Source organism: Aplysia californica, unplaced genomic scaffold (assembly GCF_000002075.1).
Source record: "Aplysia californica isolate F4 #8 unplaced genomic scaffold, AplCal3.0 scaffold00049, whole genome shotgun sequence".
NCBI classification, from domain to species: Eukaryota; Metazoa; Mollusca; class Gastropoda; order Aplysiida; family Aplysiidae; genus Aplysia; species Aplysia californica.
Genome location: NW_004797319.1, coordinates 248,877 through 268,378, shown reverse-complemented (window position 1 = coordinate 268,378; position 19,502 = coordinate 248,877). Strand labels below are relative to the sequence as shown.

Below are 19,502 nucleotides of genomic sequence, written 5' to 3'. Positions count from 1 at the left end.
TCTAGATGTAGAATATTATATAGATATAGATCTAGATCTAGATCTAGATCTAGGACAGTCTAGGTCTAGATTTAGATCTAGATATGGAAATAGATATATAGACTCTAGATCTAGGGAAGGACTTCCGTAACGAGCGACCACTATGAGACAGAGTAGAATTGAGGGCTTGGGCTTGGGGTAGGCGTAGGGGTAGCGTTAGGTCTAGATTAAAAATCTAGATCTAGAGTCTAGCCTAGATTTAGATCTATATCTTTTGATTACCGGAGTGTCTACGTACACGGTAACCGGGCACGTAGCCTCAGGGTCTACGTACACACGGTAACCGGGTGTGTAGCCTCAATATGTACACGGTAACCGGCAACCGGGCGCCATTCATTATCTACGAACACGGTAAGCGGGTTTTTAGTTTCGTGGGGGAGGGGGGAGGGGGGGTTCAGCTAGGTACACAGTAACTGCTTTGCTCCCTTCTTGACGTTGACATTAATTTTTCCTTTTTCACCGTGTAGCATGTTTACACGGTAACTGTGCCCGTAGCCTCAATATCTACGTACAAGGTTACCGTGTACTTAGTTTCGGGAGGTGAGGGGGGGGGGCGGAAGGGGACTTGAGCTAGGTGCACGCACGGTAACTGCTTCGCTCCCTTCATGACGTTGACTTTTTTCCTTTTTCACCATGTAGTCTCATTGTCACACACACGGTAACCGGGCACGTAGCCTCAATATCTACGTATACGGTAACCGGCAACCGGACGTGTAGTCTCAATGTCACATACACGGTAACCGGGCATGTAGCCTCAATATCTACGTACACGGTAACCGGCAACCGGGCGCCTCTCATTATCTACGAACACGGTAACCGGGTTCGTGTTTTGTTTCGGGGGTTGGGGGGGGGGGGGCGCTTGAGCTAGGTGCACGGTAACTGCGTCGCTCCCTTCATGACCTTGACGATTTTCCTTTTTCACTTCGCTTTTTGTGTATTGTGAGCGGAAAGTAAATTTAAATCCAAAAATGACCCCAATCTACCCCCTGTCATCTTTCCCTAAGGGAGAGCAAACTGAAGTGACTCTGAAAATCTGCGAATCTGGAAGAGAAAGCTAAAATATAGATGTTTACAAAACATTGTTTGTAATACTATCACGAGAGAGAGAGAGAGAGAGAATAGAGACTCAGAAAACAGAGAGAGGGAGAGGAAGGAAGAGAGAGAGAGATCGAGTGAGAGAGAGAGAGAGCATTTTAAAAAGTATGCTCTTGATGAGGTCATACCTCTCTTAAAACAAAGGACAATGAAACAAGGGGATCCTTGACTATCACCCATCCAATGAAACGCAGACCTTTTGGTTAAAAAACGCGGCTTACTAGGTATGAGTATGACGTATCCCCATTCCGTACAGGGCTTGCACCAATGCACGCTTTTCCGTAGCAGGAAGCTCTTTCTAGTAATAATCAAAATTCTAAACTAAAATTTGCTTCCAAGTTCAGTTTTTGTCATCCGATCTTGCCTTCAACCCCACCCCTCCCCCCGACTGTACCTTTTTAAAAAATCAATAATCCCCCTAGATCTATTCCGGAGCCCTCTATACTTCGCGCAGCGCACTTGTTGAATGAACTTTGGTGACCCCATGCGATCACTGATGATACTCACAACAATGTGACGCGAAAGTACAGGTTCACTGACCGGTCACGATGTCGAGCCCGACAAGACGCTTGTATTTAACTTTCTTTTTTTTCCGCAAGTGAAAACACTGGAAAATGATTTATTTTCCTGGCGACACAGCGTTTGTAATGCACAACCTGTATGTTACAAATGTTGCGTTAAATCAGACTGCTACCGGCAAATTTCTGGGTGGTAAAGAAAGCGAAAGTAGATCGAGCTTCGGTACCAGGTACCACACATACACGTACGCTTGCCGCCAGAGCGCCCTGTTCATACCTAAAACTATCTTTTGTTTTCGAAAGAGTTAGCACTTGCAACAAAATAAGTTTATATAAGTGCCGAAGATTAGAGGTGTTAGTGTTACAAGAGAGTAACAAACAAAAAAAGAAGGAAGAGAAAGATAAGGATGATAGATGTTGAATTGGAGAGAAGGAGCAGACCACACCAGAGCACCCACCAACAACCAATTAATAGTAATACTATATTTACAAACACCACACTAACAATATCACACAAAAAATAAAAATACATAAACACAGAGAGAGAGAGGGGGGAGAGAGAGAAAGAGAGAGGGACACACACACACACACACACACATCATGCATATGCACGTGTGAATAGCCTCTAAGATATATTTAATACTTAGCTTGTTACACACACACAAATCACACAACATACACATTGGATAAAACGATATGAGGATAGCTTTATCGGTTGAGTTTGTCAGAAGTAGACTTGACTATGACTTTGTACGTGTATGTAGTTACATTATATAAAACAAAAATCTCCATAGCCTCACAACGATATTCTCTCTGTCTCTAAGCACACACAAATCACACAACATACACATTGGATAAAACAATATGAAAGCTAAAAGAGCAAATAAAAAATGAATTACCCAGGACATATTAAAACTAGAGAAGACAGTCAAAATCAAACATGGAAAAGTACATCTTTAGCTATGGTCAACACCCAAAGACTTGTATTTGGTCTAATGCTTGCTTTTCTGCACCAAAGGGTGAGACATCATAGCATTTTGAAAACCAATATATATACTTATTTAAATCACATGGGTCTCAACTCAGAATTCTAGGAACTTTCCAGGTGATCGCCACAGAAGCCCATTTTCGCGAAACACCCATTATATTATTTATTATACTGTTGAACCCTAGAGTGCTGAAATGAAAACCATCAATTTATCAAAGCAAGGTTATATCACATCAATTTGAGGGTTTGGGAGATAATTTCAAGTAAGAGTCATTCACCAAATTTACAATCTTGATTACGTACAGAAAGTGGTGGCGCCTGGGGTCTTGTGGGACTTATTAATATTTTCCCTTCATCATATTCGCCTATATATAAACTATATATAAAAATGAATCTTGCTTTGAGCCTAGAACCAGAATATCGACTGTCATGATTCATATCATATACAGGCCTATATAATAAACGTGAAAGACAAAAATTAATGCTCTAACTCAAAGTAGAATAGAATAGCCCAAGCAGACCTATTCAGTGTAAGAGGTGTAAGAACTGTGGGAGGGCAAGATGCAGTGATACTGAAAATCTGCGAATCTTGAACAGAAAGCTAAAATATACTGCCACCAATCCAATGAAACGCGAACATTTAGGCCATTTTCACACAAGGCCTACACCCACGCACACTTTACTTAGCAGAGAGCTGTAGTAGTTATCAAAATTCTAAACATTAAACATAATTGCTTCCAGTTTCAGGTTTTTTTTTGTCCACTGGTGTTGCGTCCAGCCCTCCCCCTATCATCGAGTGCGTCTTTTAAAAAAATCAATAATAATCTCTCTCACCCCCCGCCCCTCCCCCATTCCTTAGTCCTATACTTCGCAGCGCTCAGAACGCTCGCAGGTTCATTGACCGGCCACAATGGCGAGCCCGACAAGACTTTTGTATAACTTTCTTTTCTTTATGTTGCCCTTATAAGTGACGACACAGTGACAAATATTGATTTACTTTCATGACGACACCACGTTTGTAATCCCGAACCTGCATGTTACAATAATTGTTGCGTTATCAGACAATTTCTACTGACAAATTTCTGGGTGGTAACGAAAGCGAAAGTAAAGGCTTACTTACGCTCCATTATGAAATTTAGTGGGTATCGTGCTGGACTATAGAGCGGTTGACCCTCGTGCGCGCCGCCCTCTTCGAAAAAGTGTGAACTTTGCGAACAGAGTTAGAATCTACCCTACTTGTGTAAAAAACAATAATTTAATAAAAGTGACACTCTTTTTGGCTGAGTGAACTATATCTTGAACCTTCCGGTTACCGTGTACGTAGACCTTGAGACTACGTGCCCGGTTACCGTGTACGTAGACCCTGAGGCTACGCGCGCGGTTACCGTGTACGTAGACACTCTGTTTGATTACTACTACAGCTCTGCAAAGTAAAGTGTGCGTTGGTGCAGGCCTTGTGACTTGTGTGAAAACGGCCTAAGTGTTCGCGTTTCATTGGATTGGTTACAGTAAATTAGATCTCTATATTTTCGCTTTCTGTACAAGATTCGCAGATTTTCATGATATATAATCTCCCTCTCCCTCTCCCCCCCTCCCTCCCCTCTCTCTCTCTCTCTCTCTCTCTCTCTCTCTCTCTCTCTCTCTCTCTCTCTCTCTCTCTCTCTCTCTCTCTCTCTCTCTCTCTCTCTCTGTATTTATGTATTTTTGTGTGTGATTGTGAGTGTGGTGTGTGTAAAGATAGTATTAGTGGGTGTTTGGTGGATGCTCTGGTGTGGTCTGCTCCTTCTCTCCTATTCAAGAAATCTTTTTTCTTTCTTCTTTTTGTGTTTATTACTCTATTGTAACACTAACACCTCTAATCTTCGACACTTATATATGAACTTATTGTGTTGCAAGTGCTAACTCTTACGAAAACAAAAGATAGTTTTAGGTATAAACAGGTTGCTTTGGCGGCAAGCATAAGTGAATGCGTGGAACCGAAGCTCGATCTACTTTCGCTTTCGTTACCACCCAGAAATTTGCCGATAGCAGTCTGGTTAACGCAACATTTGTAACAAACAGGTTGTGCATACAACACTGTCACCATGAAAATAAATCATTGTCCTTTGCTTTCACTTGCGGAAAAAAAAAAGTTGTTATATACAAGCGTCTTGTCGGGCTCAACATCGTGACCGGTCAGTGAACCTGTACCTTCGCATCACATTGTGAGTACAGTAGTCTCCGCCTAAACGCACGCCACACAAAAGCACGCTCCGCTGAAAGGCATGCTTTCATCATCTGACGAGTTTTTTACTTTATAATTTAGACGTACGTACAAACGCACGGTCACTCCCTCTAAACGCACGCTCCGATCTGCGAAACACAGGACAAGTTGAGCTTGGCAAGGGGAAATTTTCACGACAACCTGCACAGCCTGCATAAGACAAGCCTAGAATTTACTAGAAAATCGGATATCTGGTGAGAGTGCCCAGAGGGTGATGGGCAGCGTATACACACAATACTTTCCACTGACGCATAGGTCTCGGTCTAGGGCTGGTCGGTTAAATGTTGGGGGGGGAGACTGAAATGTTTTTTGATTGGTCATTGGAAATGTATCTTTGAGAGAAGGTTTCTGACTGGTGTTTTGAGTTTGAGTGACTGCGTGTAATGTTTAGTTAGATCTCTAGGCCTGATGCGTGACATGCGTAAATGCCGTAAAACACTAGACAGGCCTCTATAGGATTAAAGAGTAGCCAAGTAAGCCTAATAAGCTGCGCTCAAAGAACTTATAATGGACTTGCTCAACGAATCACAAGAGAAAATGTTTCTTGAGGGTGGTCGCTTGGAAAGCCACTTGGCTCGTCCGTCGTCTCTATGACTATGACCAGCAGTTTCCTCTTAGGCTATCTGTTTCCCACGTTTATAGTGCAAATTCATTGCATTGAGTTTGCCACCCCCTCCCTCCCTCATTCAACGCCTTTGTGCTCTTAACCCCTGTCGGGGAATCCTTCTTAAAACAGTCACGTGTCGTCACATTATCGGCAAAAATGACCCCCTCCCTTCAAGGGAGGCCACTAGAGTAGTAATAACGAATTGAGATGACTGCGTCCCTTCCTCCCCTTGCAAAGGTTCATGTAAACGCACGCTCCGTGTGAACACACGCTAAGGAGCCCTCCCGAGCACCGTGCGTTTAGGCGGAGACTACTGTACCAGTGATCGTTGGGGTCACCAAAGTTCATTCAAAGTGTGCGCTGTGCAAAGTATAGATCTAGGGCTCCGGAATGGGGGGGATTATCGATTTTTTTAAAAGGTACAGTCGGGGGGAGGGGTGGGGTTGAAGGCAACACCGGATGACAAAAACTGAACTTGGAATGGAAGCAAATTTTAGTATTTAGAATTTTGATTATTACTAGAGCTTCCTGCTACGGAAAAGCATGCATTGGTGCAAGCCCTGTACGGAATTGGGATCCGTCATACTCAAACCTAGTAAGCCGTGTTTTTTAACTAAAAGGTCTGCGTTTCATAGGATGGGTGATAGTATGTTTGTTTCATTGACCTTTGTTTTAAGAGAAGTATGACCTCATCAAGTGCATACTTTATTCTCTCTCTCTCTCTCTCTCTCTCTCTCTCTCTCTCTCTCTCTCTCTCTCTCTCTCTCTCTCTCTCTCTCTCTCTCTCTCTCTCTCTCTCTCTCTCTCTCTCTCTCTCTCTCCCTCTCCCTCTCTCTGTTTTCTGAGTCTCGTTCTCTCTGTCTCGTGATATTATTACATGTTTTAGATTGGGATCATTTGTGGGATTACATTCCGCCCACTCACAACCGCAAAAAGCGGAGTGCAAAAAGAAAAAAGGAAAAAGGTAAAGGTCTTGAAGGGAGCGAAGCAGTTACAATGCACCTAGCTCAAGCGCCCCCCCCTCTCCCCCACGAAACTACATACCCGGTTAGCGTGTTCTTTGATATTGAGAGGCGCCCGGTTGTCGGTTACCGTGTACGTAGATATTGAGGCAACGCGCCCGGTTACCGTGTACATGTGTATGTGACATTGAGACTACACGCCCGGTTGCCGGTTACTGTGTACGTAGATATTGAGGCTATGCGCCCGGCGAAAAAGGAAAAAAAGGTCAACATCATGAAGGGAGCGAAGCAGTTACCGTGCGTGCACCTAGCTCAAGCCCCCTTCCGCATCCCCCCTTCCACATTCCCCCCCCCCCTACCCCTCGAAACTAAGTACACGGTTAATGTGTACGTAGATATTGAGGCTACGCGCACGGTTATCATGTATGCAACTTTGAGACTACTCGGTGAAAAAGGAAAAATTAACGTCAACGTCATGAAGGGAGCAAAGCAGTTACCGTGCACCTAGCTTGACAGCCAGGCTGTCAGGCTAGCCGTACTTAATATTGATGGCTGAATTGTAAATGAAATTTTTAGTTTGCAATGCCTACAGTATTTGTATTTCAGACAAAACCAAAAGGTGCCTTACTGACTTGCATATGTTTGAACCTGAATAATTACTAGATCTAGAATCTAGATCTAATGAGACCTGTGTACTTAACTGGTTTGAGTCGATAGGGCCAAACCTAGATCTAAGTACGGCTAGACTGGCGGCAGTCTAGCCCCACTTCGTTTTTTTAAAAGCCCCACCCCTCCGCCCCCAAACACAAAAAGGGAAAAACTGACTTCTGAAAAGAACTTTTAGTGCCCGGGAGTCAGGTCAGTTCATTTAAAATTTAAAGTAGGGCTTGGGGAGATCGTTTTAGTACAGATTTTGGTGCTTTTTCGGTAGTTCCCACCCCCCCCTATTTGAGCCTGACCTACATCTAGAAATCTGGATCTACACGTTTGATACGTGGCGAGCTAAGATTCAAACCTAAAAACTGCAAAACATTAAATTGTGTGGTAAAATCCTGAAACCCCCGTCCTTATTTTTTTTAGCTCAGGGGGGGTTTGCCCCCCTGAAACCCCCCTACTCTTGGGGTCAAAACCCATGAATAACAATTGCGGGGTGGGAACTACCGAAAAAGCGCCCAGATTTTGGGCCTGACAATGAGTGTGTGGGTTCTTCCCCCCTGGCCATTCGGCTAAGATCCCGGTTCGCCTAAGATCCTGCATTTTCCTTGCTCCCGAGCACCAGGATCTTAGGCCGAGACTACTGTCCTAAGTTTAATAATAGGGCCCAGCCTTCTATAGGCCTAGACCTCCACTTGTTGACAAGTTCAAGCAAAATGAAAAATAAGATTGTTTTGATATATCACTGTCAAAATTTTCAACAAATCATTCATTATCTGACTAACATTTTATAATGTAAAGAGCAAGTGACAGCTCTATAGTTTTCATTATATTTCCATGTCAGCTTCTCATTATTTAAAAAAAAATTTTTTTCGAATTTGATACAGACACTCCCCTCGGGGTGGTGCTACTGACTGTAGTGTCTTTAGACCCAAGAACGGGGACATTAGCATCTCAACAGTAGAATTGTTATTTTTAATGGGCTGATTCATCAATATCATGCTCATAACTGTGCCTGAACTGCAACAGGGAACTGCTGCTTTTTCTTTTCTAATCCTTACTATCGTCAGTTTTCCTCTACTTCTTTTGTGTGTTTGTCACACTCTTCTGACCAGCTATTTCATGGGTGCCTTGATAGTCAAAGCAGACTTTATGCTGTTGAAGCTAGAGAGGTGAGCAGAGTAAGTCTGATTCCCTGTAAGGACTTCTCTGATGACATCCACCCCTTGGTGCTCATGACCTTATGCAGTTACGAGTGCCGTAAAACGTCGACTAAAACTAAAACTGATACAGACTATAATAAAAGTTAAGCATCATAAACTTTATTTTTATAAAATAGTTTTCAATATTTCCATGTCTTCCTATTTTAGCTTTTTTTTCTCCATTTTCACCAGCTGTCTCCTCATTGCTCAGCATGATGAAGAAGCAAGACAGCGGTAAGTGCAAGTTTGTCCTGTCAAAGGAAGAGTGCACCTGTCCAATTTGCATGTGCATCATGATTGAGCCGGTGACGATGCCGTGCCGTCACTCGCTGTGTATGCCATGCTACCGGCAGACTGTGGAGAAGGCTAGCCTCACGTGTCCCATATGTCGGCTCAGAATCTCTGTCTGGGCCCGCAAGGCTTCGAAACAAAATAACTTGGTCGACGAGGCAAAGTGGCAAGCCATTCAAAGGGCCTTCCCAGGGAAGGTGCAGCGTCGACTGGACGAGAAAGATGTTTCCGAGGATGATGATGAGAATGAGGATGATTATGAAACACGTAAGAGCTTGACACTGATTGGGTTTACTGTCTGCTTTTCCTTTTGAAAATATTGTTTCAATTGCTTTCCCTGGCACTTCAATATATGTGAAAAATTGTGCATTCTGTGACAGAGTGCTTTTATGTCAATATAGTATTGTATTGTAGGGGTCAATGAGAATATAGCTTTACCTTGGTTCTTATTATCTGTAAATTATCTTTGCAAAAATTTGTTTGAAGGTCAAATAAAGTCATCCAAGTTATTTCTGTCTCCTTTTTAACCCTCTCCGTCCATCGTGTTCTACTATCATATCCATACGATGTGGGGGGAACTCTGTGCCAGCACTTTACAAAGAGGAAATTTACTCATTAATCCGATCCGTACGCTTTGCATAGCAATCTGTCAAAATGATTTTTTGAGAACTACTGAAAGTTTGAAAGAGATCTTCGTATTAGAAGTATTTTAAAATGTGAAGAATACTACCCAAGGGGTACAAAATAGTCCCTGGGCGTACGGATAGGGTTAAAAAAAAGTCTCACTTGATGTTGTCGGCTTACAAATTTCTAAGTACAAGAAATTGTTTTTATATGCACCTAGAGCATGAAAATGTATTTTGTATTTGTGATGACAGTGTATATGTTTCTCTCTCTCAAAAATTGCTTTTAAATTATTTCTTTCAGAGCTGCGGAGACTAAAAGAACTGTCAAAGCCTGGGGAAATCAGACAAGAATATGAAGCTGCACTTCAAAAGGTATGCCGAAGCTTTTGTAAATATCTGCGTTTTGAATGTTATGATTCAGGTTCTTGTCAGATTGGCTCTATAGTACTGCCTTGTTGCCATGGCAGTTCAAATAGGAATTAAATTTCATTTTAAAAATTTTAATGCCAGAGTGATTATATCTGTGTATGTAGTCTTTATAACTGATTGTTGCATAGATTACTGAAAGGTTCTTTCTTCATCGTAATGTTTGCTCTTCCTTTGCTTTTTGTGTAGATAATTATAATCGACAGGTTCTGTCTTCATAATGTTTTCTCCTCCTCTGCCGAAATTTCCTTCCTCAGTTTTGTGGGAGGGGGGTGGGGGTTACAGTGCAGTTTGGTAGTGGTACTTTCACAACTACTGTAAAAAAAAATTTATCTGCTCATTTTCCAGAAATGCTGAATTGTTTTGTTTTGATACAGCAAAGTTCCCTTCTTGGACAGTTTCATTGTAATATTTTAAAAAATGTCAGATGTGAAATGCTTGTTTGAACAGGTCTTGGATGAGTAGTCTAACAAAAAAAACAGGTTCGACTACATTGTGTTTAGTTTAGCATTAGTAAGAAGTTTACAGCACCTCCAACACAAATAGGTAAAAAATGTCGAAGATTAGAGGTGTTAGCTCTCGAAGATAACACACAGAGAGAGGAAGAAGGAGAGATAAAAGAACAATAATAATGATAGTGATAACATTTGCATTTAAGCGCAAATCCTCGTTCAGCAGCAAGTTCTGTGCACTTCATAATCAATAATCTATACTGTTACCCCGGCAGACCTGAGAGCATTCTGAAGCAACCTCAACTTCCTTGGAAGCATACAGTGCTAGCAGCCATTTATAGGTGCTAGAACACTCAAATACAGACAAGATCTGTCGCTGTCTATTGCCGGGTATCCATTTCCACCTAGGTGAAGTGAGGAAAATTTGTGTAAAGTGCCTTTCCCAAGGACACAACATGGGGCCCGCGGCTCGAACCCGCAACTTCACGATTACGAGTCCGGTAGCCTATTTGGTAGGGAAAAAGGAGCAAATCACATGAGAGAGCCTACTAACCTCCCACCTGCATATTGTATTACTACTCCTTCCTCAGCTCCAACGTCAGCGTGAAGAGGAGGCGAAGAAGGAGGCTGAGGCAAGCGAGGCGCTGATCCGAGTCTTACAGGAGGAAGAGGAACTGGAAATGGAGACATGGGAGAGAGAAAGACAAGAGACGGATCTGCTGGGACGCCTCGCTGCCGAGCAGTTGGATCAGGTACCCCTTATAATGATGACAATAATTGCATTTATATGTAGCTCATATCCATTCTGTACTGCATGCTCAATGCATTGTACAACTATTATTTCCCCAGCAGGCTCTCCAAAGTTCACAAACATTCTTGGCTTCCCGGGAGTGTACAGTGCAATCAGCCAATTATTAGGTGCCCAAACACTAATAGGATGAGTGTTTGCTATGATAAGGGTTTATCACCTCTTTCATTGGTTTGTTGGAGGTCGCCACTGATTAGTCCTTCTTCTTTTCATCTCCACTGTTGTTTCTGTCCATTTGTTTTACTCTTTCGTTGCACTAGATGACCTTTATTGTGTCGATGTGCTTCTCTTTATTCAAACTCAAACTCTCCTTTTTCGATACCAGTAAGGTGTTAATATAATGGGTTTTAACCACCAAGGCTTTAGATGGAATCCACAAGGAAAGAAAGAAAGGAAGGTCTAAAAGTATGTTGAGTAGTGACTTAACCAACTTGAATGAGATGAGATACAGCTGGACTTCACCCACTGAACAGTTATTGAGGTTTGACCTCTGAACTCAACTTTCATCTCTGAGAGGACTGAGCCAAATGGGTGAAAAACCTGAAAGTTTCCTTTAACAACCCAAGTTCAAGAATGACCATTTTGGAATCTGAACCATGGTCGTTGCACCATGGTCCAGCATGCTATTGTGCAGGTTATTTAATTAACAGACCGTCCAAACTATTTGACTTTATTGATCTGCAAAGTAAAAAAGGTGAACTGTAGGTAAAAAGTACTCTTTAGAAACAAACTAGAATTAGGTTAGACACATATTATAATCTTTTGGAAGATTTTTATGTGCATGCTTTTACCAGAACCTGTTTGAAGGTAGACCAATCAGACAGGTATATAAATACAGTAGAACACGGCTGTAGCATGACTTTTGGTCCCTGAAGAAATATCTCTCTGTAGTCGAGTTCCCGCTATAGGAATGCAAAGGGGAATTACCGAAAATTTTCTTTTAACTCCACATGATTACCCCCCTTCCATATCAATAAAATTTGCGCTTTAGATTAGTCTTACTTTTCTTTTCAACTTTTTTGATTATCTCGGCCTTTAATTCGAGTGAAAAGCCTTTCCTTTAGTCTTTGTTTCTAAGCCATCTTTTCCACACACTACATTCTCTCCTCTTCTTTTACTTTTTGGACTGGCCAATCATAAAGCCGCACTGCTGACTGCCTGTTTGGAGCCCGCCTACAGCCCAATCCCCACCTCGAGCCCGCTCGATCTCTCCCGCTGTGTCCGAGTTCGGGACGTTCCTTGCCCCGCTATATCCAAGCATTTTAGGGATGATGCCGCTATAGTCATGTTCTACTGTACACCTAGACAGTTGTGCTAACCTGTAGTTTTTACTTAACGACCCCTAATTTTGATATCCACAAAGTTATCAGCCATTAGAAAAGTTGATTTGACTTGCTTGTCATGAAATCTGTTACTTTTTAAATCTGGGCATTATTTGTTTTTGTGGGTCATAAGTGTGTGCGCCTAGAGAAAGGGTTGAAAAGTCAGCTCCTATCATTTCGAACTACTCGCTGATACAGTGAAACACCATTAATTTTTGGACCAAAATTGTGATGTATGTACACACAGGAAGGAAGAAAGATGTCTTTACTGGTAGGAGCTGTGCCACTGGCTGCGAACCTCATGTTTATCGCTGAACGAGCTCCCCATGCGTTGATCAGGTGTTTATATAATCCGAAGGCCAAACGCAGTGCTGCCACAAAAGAAATCGTAGATCTTATAGTATACAAACACACCGGTATATAAAAAAAATTATGTATGGCATTTCCTTTCTCACTAGATGCTAAATGCCATTGTTATGTTCAAAGAGGATGTCCAACATTCGGTATTGGGATTATTATTATTTGCCAGTGTATGTGTTACGCCCTGTTTCCCTGCCTTGTTTGTCAACCTGTGATAAGAAGTTTGGAAACATGGTGTACCCACATGTTGTTTGAGTATTTGGTCCCAACTGTTCTTTCTTGCAAAGAAATAATGTAATTCTTTTTTTTCTTTTGTCTCCATTTTTTGTAGAGGACTAATATTGGGGCCAGGGAGAAGGAGTCACTGAGCACAAGCGTGCCCCCGACCTCTCACAAAAAAGGCAACAGAAAGGTCAAGGGCAAGAGCAAGCCATCGACGAGTCAGAGTACTAGTCCCAACCTGACTCTCAACACATTCTTCAACTCTGTCCCGCGGTCATCGTCGTCCAGCGCCCCTCCTGACCCATGGTATCAGGGCAGAGAGTTGAAGCAGCAGCAGCATTCCGGCAGCCCCTACCCATACAAGTGCATTTCCCCCAAAGAGAAGATTTTTTATGGCCTCTCACACTTGGACCAGCCACAGCCGGACAGCGAGAGTAGCAGTGATGGTAGTGAGACTCTACAGCAACTAGATCATGCCTACTCCACAGCTTCGGCTCAGCAGATTGACCTGACGGCCCGTGATGCTGACGTCATATCAGCGCCGCGGACTGACATCGACTCACCAATTGATTTATCCCACGTCAAATCGGAGGCTGTGGATATTTTTGCTGCTGGCCCCAGTGGTCTGAGTACGTTGGTGGGGCCACACTTTCAGCCAATCGCTTCCTGTGATAGAACACCCCCCAAAAAAGCAGCCAATGGTGTGAGGCATGACCCTCCATTGGTGCGGGCTACGCCCCGTAATCTCTTCTCCTCAATGAGTTCTTTGAGTGTTGAGTCTATTCCTGCCCTCACCACCACTGGAGAAGTCGCCAAGTTTTCGTCGAAAGTTTCTCCCTCCACAAGAGCTCTTCTCAAAGGCCAGGCCCACAAAAAGAATAGCCCTGAAAGAGAAAATCCTCCAGAGGTTGCTCAGCTCAAAAAGTGCATTGTCAACCTCCAAGCATGTGATCCCCCTTCTAAAAGTTTGGGAAATGGTTCTCAAAGTCAGCCCAGTGCTGTTGTCCAAGGACCTCAGCTGCAAACTTTCAGTGATTGTCAATTGAAAAGCCGCTCACAGACTGAATTGTGTACCTCAGAAAGACAAGACCAACTGTCTGTCTCTACATTGTCCGCGTTTCCTCAGGACTCTGATAGGTCCAATGACAATGCTGTTTCCGACTCCTCCCTGGATTCCTTTGATATTCATCTCGACGTAACGCGGCCACAAGGCAATGACTTTAAGTCCAACGGCAGCAAAGTTAGCAAAGACTTGCAGGCAGTTCAGACAAGGACGTCACAATGTTCGTCTGGGGAACAACACTCTGTACCTAAAATCAAGAGAGCCACCGCTGTCTCTTCAGAGGCACCACATGGGGTCGTGAAGGATATTCTCGGCTTTCCCTCCACAGAGGTGCTCCAGAAAAATGTGACGGCGTCTGACGTTAATCTGCAAAAAAAGCCACTGGAGAAAAAAACTGGGGAATGTAACAGGGACATAGAGTGGAGGGAGTCGCCTGTGTCTGACAGTAGTGACGTCCTGTTCTTAGATCAGGAAGATAAGAGCAAATCGAAGGAGAACATTCTCCAGGTTTCTGCTCCAAGACTGACTGACATTGAAATGATTGATACCATCAGTGATTTTGACTCCCATAAAACTGGACCTGCTCAGGCGGGTGAGTACAAGTCCATGAAAGATGTTAATGATAACTGTTCAGAGACAAAGTCAGGCCAGTCTTCACCTGATACTGAAAGACCACTTCAGACATCCAAATCTGAGAACAGGGATCTGTCCTCACAAGGAAGACAAAGACTGGTGAAGAATAAGAAAGATCGGCAAGTTAATGGTGCTTCAGAAGGGGTTACTCTCTCATCAAAATCAAAGCCGTCCCTATCAGGTGTAGTGCCTTCTACAAATAAGACTGGAAATTCCAACCAGTTGTCTAAAGGAACAATGGATTATTTTGTTCTAAAAAGCCGGAGAAATAGTGGCAATGAAAGTGCTGATTTGACTCGTTCTGAACAGGAACTTGGTGGAAGCACCAAGAAGAAACAGAAAAAGCCTGCGAAGAAAAGGAAAAGGATGATATCAGTTTCAGACACTGATGATGATATTGATGACTCGGATGTTGAAAGTGTGTGCTCCAAAGATTTCGTATCGTCGTTAACAGCAGATGATTCTGAGAAGGCTGGGATGACTCAGGAGGAGAGAGACCATCTATATGCTTTGGAGCTTCAGAATATGTTCTCCATGCTGGATAAACAGAACATTAAGGTTGACAGATTTAAAGGTTCGAGTGATGAGTATAGTCTTCGAAAGAAAAAAAGACGAAAGTAGACGTTTTTGTCTTAAGATAGTGATTGTGGGTAGGCTTGTCAGATTTGTTTTTGAAATACAGAGAATAGGGGAGTAGGAATTTTGAGTGCATGAAAATTTTAATGTCACATTAAAATGCAACAAGTTAGGAAAAACGGCAAATAAGGTCTGGTTGTGTTCTGTTATTTTCCAGTAGTATGAAATTTTTAAAATCTGAAGCAGAAATTGCATAATGTAGAGTTTTTTCATCCTGTGTTGTTGATCATGTGGGGGGGTGGTTACATCATAATTTGTGATTGGGGGGAGGTGAGAGGAAAAGGAGTTATATGGTAGTGTGAGAGAAAAAGACAGAAGGGCACTAGAGGGGGGGCAGCTGTACTGATTTTGAAATACCTACTTTCAGTCACTTACTCCCCGATGCAGTGCCACTGAATGTAGTGTCTTTAGGCCACTCCCAAAGGGGGACATTTCTCGTTCAAGCATAGTAGAATTTTAAATGGGCAGACTCATGTCACGCTCATAACTGTGCCTGATCTACAACAGGGAACTGCTGCTTTTTCTTTCCTGATCCTTACTATTGTCATTTTCCTCTACTTTTTTTGTATGTTTGTCACTCTCTTGTGACCTATTTCCGGGGTGCTTTGATAGTCGAAGCAGACCTTGTGCTGTTGAAACTAGAGAGGTGACCAGTCTAAGTCTGATTCCCTGTAAAGACTTCTCTTTTGACACCCACCCCTTGGCGCTCATATGACCTATGCAGTTGCGAGTGCCGTAGAACCCTCTACTACAAAATTCTTTTTTAATTTCAGTCACAGTATTGTTATCAAAAGCTTCACTATCTGTGCAAAAAATACCTTTAAAGGCTGTCATTTGAAAAATACGGGTTTTGTAAAGAATAAATAACTTTTGATTATGTTGTTATTTGACTTTATGATGAGAAATCAAGGTAAACTTTCCAATTCCCTTTTCAGGTAATTTAATTTTTTTTTACCCATCATATCTAAGGGCATTATTATTTTATGATTACTGCGCAGTCACACTTGCTAAATGACATTCTGTCCGTCAAGTACACACATAGTGATGTCTTTTTTGGTTTGACCCATATCTATGGCAGAGGCCAAAGCTGGTAACACAAACGAAAATAAAGTTAACATGAATTGTTTTTATTTTGCTATTCACTCAAACTCTTTCAAACATGGCCATCCAACTGGGATTATTTCCTATCAAACATCTATCGTCTTTATATCTCCTCTGTTTCTTTTTGTATGTCGTTCTCTAGTAACACCTCTTATCTTTGGCACTTATACAACCCAATTGTGTTACAAGTGCAGTGCCATAAGACTTACTATAACTAAACCAACTGGGAGATTGAGTACAGTAAACCAGCCAAAATTTCAAATTCCCTAATGGCTAGAAAACTTTTCTGCTTAATGATGTGAGCCATATGATCTGGACAATAATGACAAGTTTTTATTAAAATGACATATGTTAAGATTTGGAATAAATGATCAGGTGAAAAATTGGCAGAAAAAAGGTAACTTGTTTCTTTTTTTTATTTTGGTTTAATGGGCGACCTAATAGCATCGTAAAACATTGATGGGGCAAAAAACACCACAATCGGCCTCCATCTCATGAGGTTAAACCCTCTGGTTACATGGTATGAGAGTTAAGAACAAATAGGGACAGGACCTTATGTTAGCAGTTTCCCACACACGGGCTTTGAAAGCTGGGTTGAAATTGTATGGTATGTACCAGTCAACACTATCTAAGACAGCCATCCATTGTTGAGGAGAAAAGTGTTATTTCAGACAAGTGGATATCTTGGACAGTGGCGTTTTAAAATAATAGAAAGAAACGTCTAGTGGGAAGTGGTCATTTTAGTTTTAGATAAAGAAGTTCTCTATGATTGTAATTGTTCTCTTATCAAGCAGGCCATGATGCCAACAGAAATGGGAACCACAAGTTATTTGTTATGACTGGTGTGCATGTGTATTTCCATACAGTCTAGCTCGCACATAATGAAGAAATCAACACGACGTGGAAATATTTTCATCGTGTACAAGTTTGAAAGTCTGTCTTCAGGGCTGCCCATTATTACGAATTTGGCGGAATCGTCTCGATTTTAATTCAATTTGACGAAAATACAATCGTAATACTCCAGATTCCGATGTTTTTAAAATTTGTTTATCCCAACTCACTGCCAACCCTCCCTGTGTATAAAAGAAGAAAAATGACCAGACCCGGACAGTCTACGTCACTATGTCACGTGCAAATGTCTAAGTTTAGCGTCCTCTTTTCCTTGAGCCCTTGTAGTTCGCTCAGTGCCACTTTGCCCTTAGAAAAAACATTAGACTCTGGAAGTGCCAAATTGCAGGAGTACGATTAGCGTACGGTTGACAGTGTGTCTTTTTGGGCTGTGTGCGACAGCCAAGGCTAGTGAGAGACTTTTTTTTTATGGATAATTTTTTAATAGCTTAATAATAATATCAATACATATGCGATCTTTGTCCCCTTTTCTGCCCTATTCTTCTTAACTCGACCAATGATGAACCCGTCAAGACTGCCTTTTTCATCATGCCTTGGTTTGGGTTACTTTTATACATTGTACTTGCTTGACTACAACGCCTGTCCTTGACACCCCAGGGAAGAAGACAATCCATGGCTTTATTAGAAATTTTAAAGCCAGATGACTAATTTTTTATTTGCTAATTACTAAAACATGAAAGCGGTTTGGTGGGCAGCCCTGTGTTCGCTGTATGGTGTATGTGACTTTTATGTGAATGCTAGACTGTATGTTTGTCAGCTTACATTGTACAAAAAGACTGCTTTGTACATTGGACAGATCTGTTAACCCCTGTAAAATTGTAATTGTAGAAGAATCAAGAAAGTATTGCTGTACAGTACTAATAATCTACCAAATACCTGCATTGCTGTGTTCCATTTTTTTTCCTTTATTTTTATTTTTTTTAAAGGTTTCATGTATTTTGCATTTTTTATTCTTACCTTTAAGAATTAATCAGTGTGTATGTACATATTTACTTTTATCCTGTAAGTGTAAGAAATTATTTTTGTGGAGTAAAAAATGTGACTTTTCTCCAACTCTGTTGCACCAGTTTTTAACCAGTATTACCACACGGTACTCTGTGCTTCTGATACAATAATATAGGTAACTCTAATATAATTCGCATTACTACCATAGTGTTGTAAATAAATTTTTGGAAATACATGTTTATTATGACACCGTGTGTAATGTGTTTTGTTTTGATTGGTTTGTGTGGTTAGTTTTTGTTGTTGTTATTGTTTGTTTCATTTTTTGTTTGTTTTTTAATGTAGGTACTAGGTGAGTCAAAAAGTAATGCCAGTGCGTTCATAACTTAAAGAAAAAAGAACACACTTGCAACTATCATACTTCAAATTGAAGGGGAACATCTGAGGATCAGATTTTTATTTCTCAACATAATCTTCATTTCGTTTACAAGCCACCGTCCATCTTTTACTTAGTCCTCATATGCCAGCTGCGTAAAACTGCGCAGATTGGTCGTTTGGTCCTGATTTCTCCATCGTTTCCATAGTGTTGACCTTTCAATGGTTCTTTTCTAGGACCGAAAATGCGGAAGTCTAAAGGAGCCATATCAGGATAATAAGTTGAATATGGCAGTGTTTTCCACAAATGAGGTGATTGTCTCCCTTGTTCTGGTACTCGAATGCAGGCGGCATTGTCATGGTGAAAAAACACTTTTTCCATATACAGTGGAGTCCACTTATAACGAGTCCTGAAACAACGAGAAGTCTGTTATAAAGACACTATTCTAAAACCCCGTTTTTTCCCTTCATTATCTTTGTAAATAAAAGACTGCTATTGCGCAATCATACAGTCACGCGAGTCGTTTATAACGGAATAGTGCTGCTGCTGTGCACAGCACACAGACTAATTAAACATAAAACCTCGCCAGTTGAGAAAGTTGTTGGTGATTCGGCCAAACAATGAATGGGAGAGCCCATGCGAACCAACAACAATGAAGGCCGGGGCGAATGATGAGTGGGGAGGGTGTGGCATGCGCAGACAAGCAGAACGCATCGCTTGACAGGCCAGCCCAGTCTAGTTTATCTAGGCCACAGAATTCTACACTTAAGTGTAGAATTCTTTGATCTAGGCATACCGTGCCTCTCACTTCTCTGGTGCGGGATGGAGAGGTCACAATGCTGTGATAGACGGAGTCAATGTGTGATGTGCGCAAGCAGACGCAACGCACCACAGTGAGTGATGGGGTGGGGGACAACACAGCGGGCGAGTTAGCCTAGACCCAGAGCCCCTTCTTTCTGATCGCCAACGCCGAGCTGTCAACATTGCTAGTGCTAGAGAAAGAAACC

At 42.0% G+C, this 19,502-nt stretch overlaps 1 protein-coding gene across 1 annotated transcript in view; it reads left to right on the top strand.

Annotated features, from left to right (window-relative positions):
* The window catches only part of LOC101849113, a 15,584-nt gene extending 305 nt beyond the window's left edge, over positions 1-15,279 (top strand). The window contains exons 2-5 of the mRNA XM_013079354.2: positions 8,521-8,886; positions 9,547-9,617; positions 10,714-10,875; positions 12,945-15,279. Of these exons, the coding sequence (XP_012934808.1) occupies positions 8,541-8,886; positions 9,547-9,617; positions 10,714-10,875; positions 12,945-15,152 (2,787 nt within the window). The 5' untranslated portion in view covers positions 8,521-8,540 and the 3' untranslated portion in view covers positions 15,153-15,279. The remainder of the gene's footprint in view (positions 1-8,520; positions 8,887-9,546; positions 9,618-10,713; positions 10,876-12,944) is intronic.
* Positions 15,280-19,502: the final 4,223 nt, after the last annotated feature.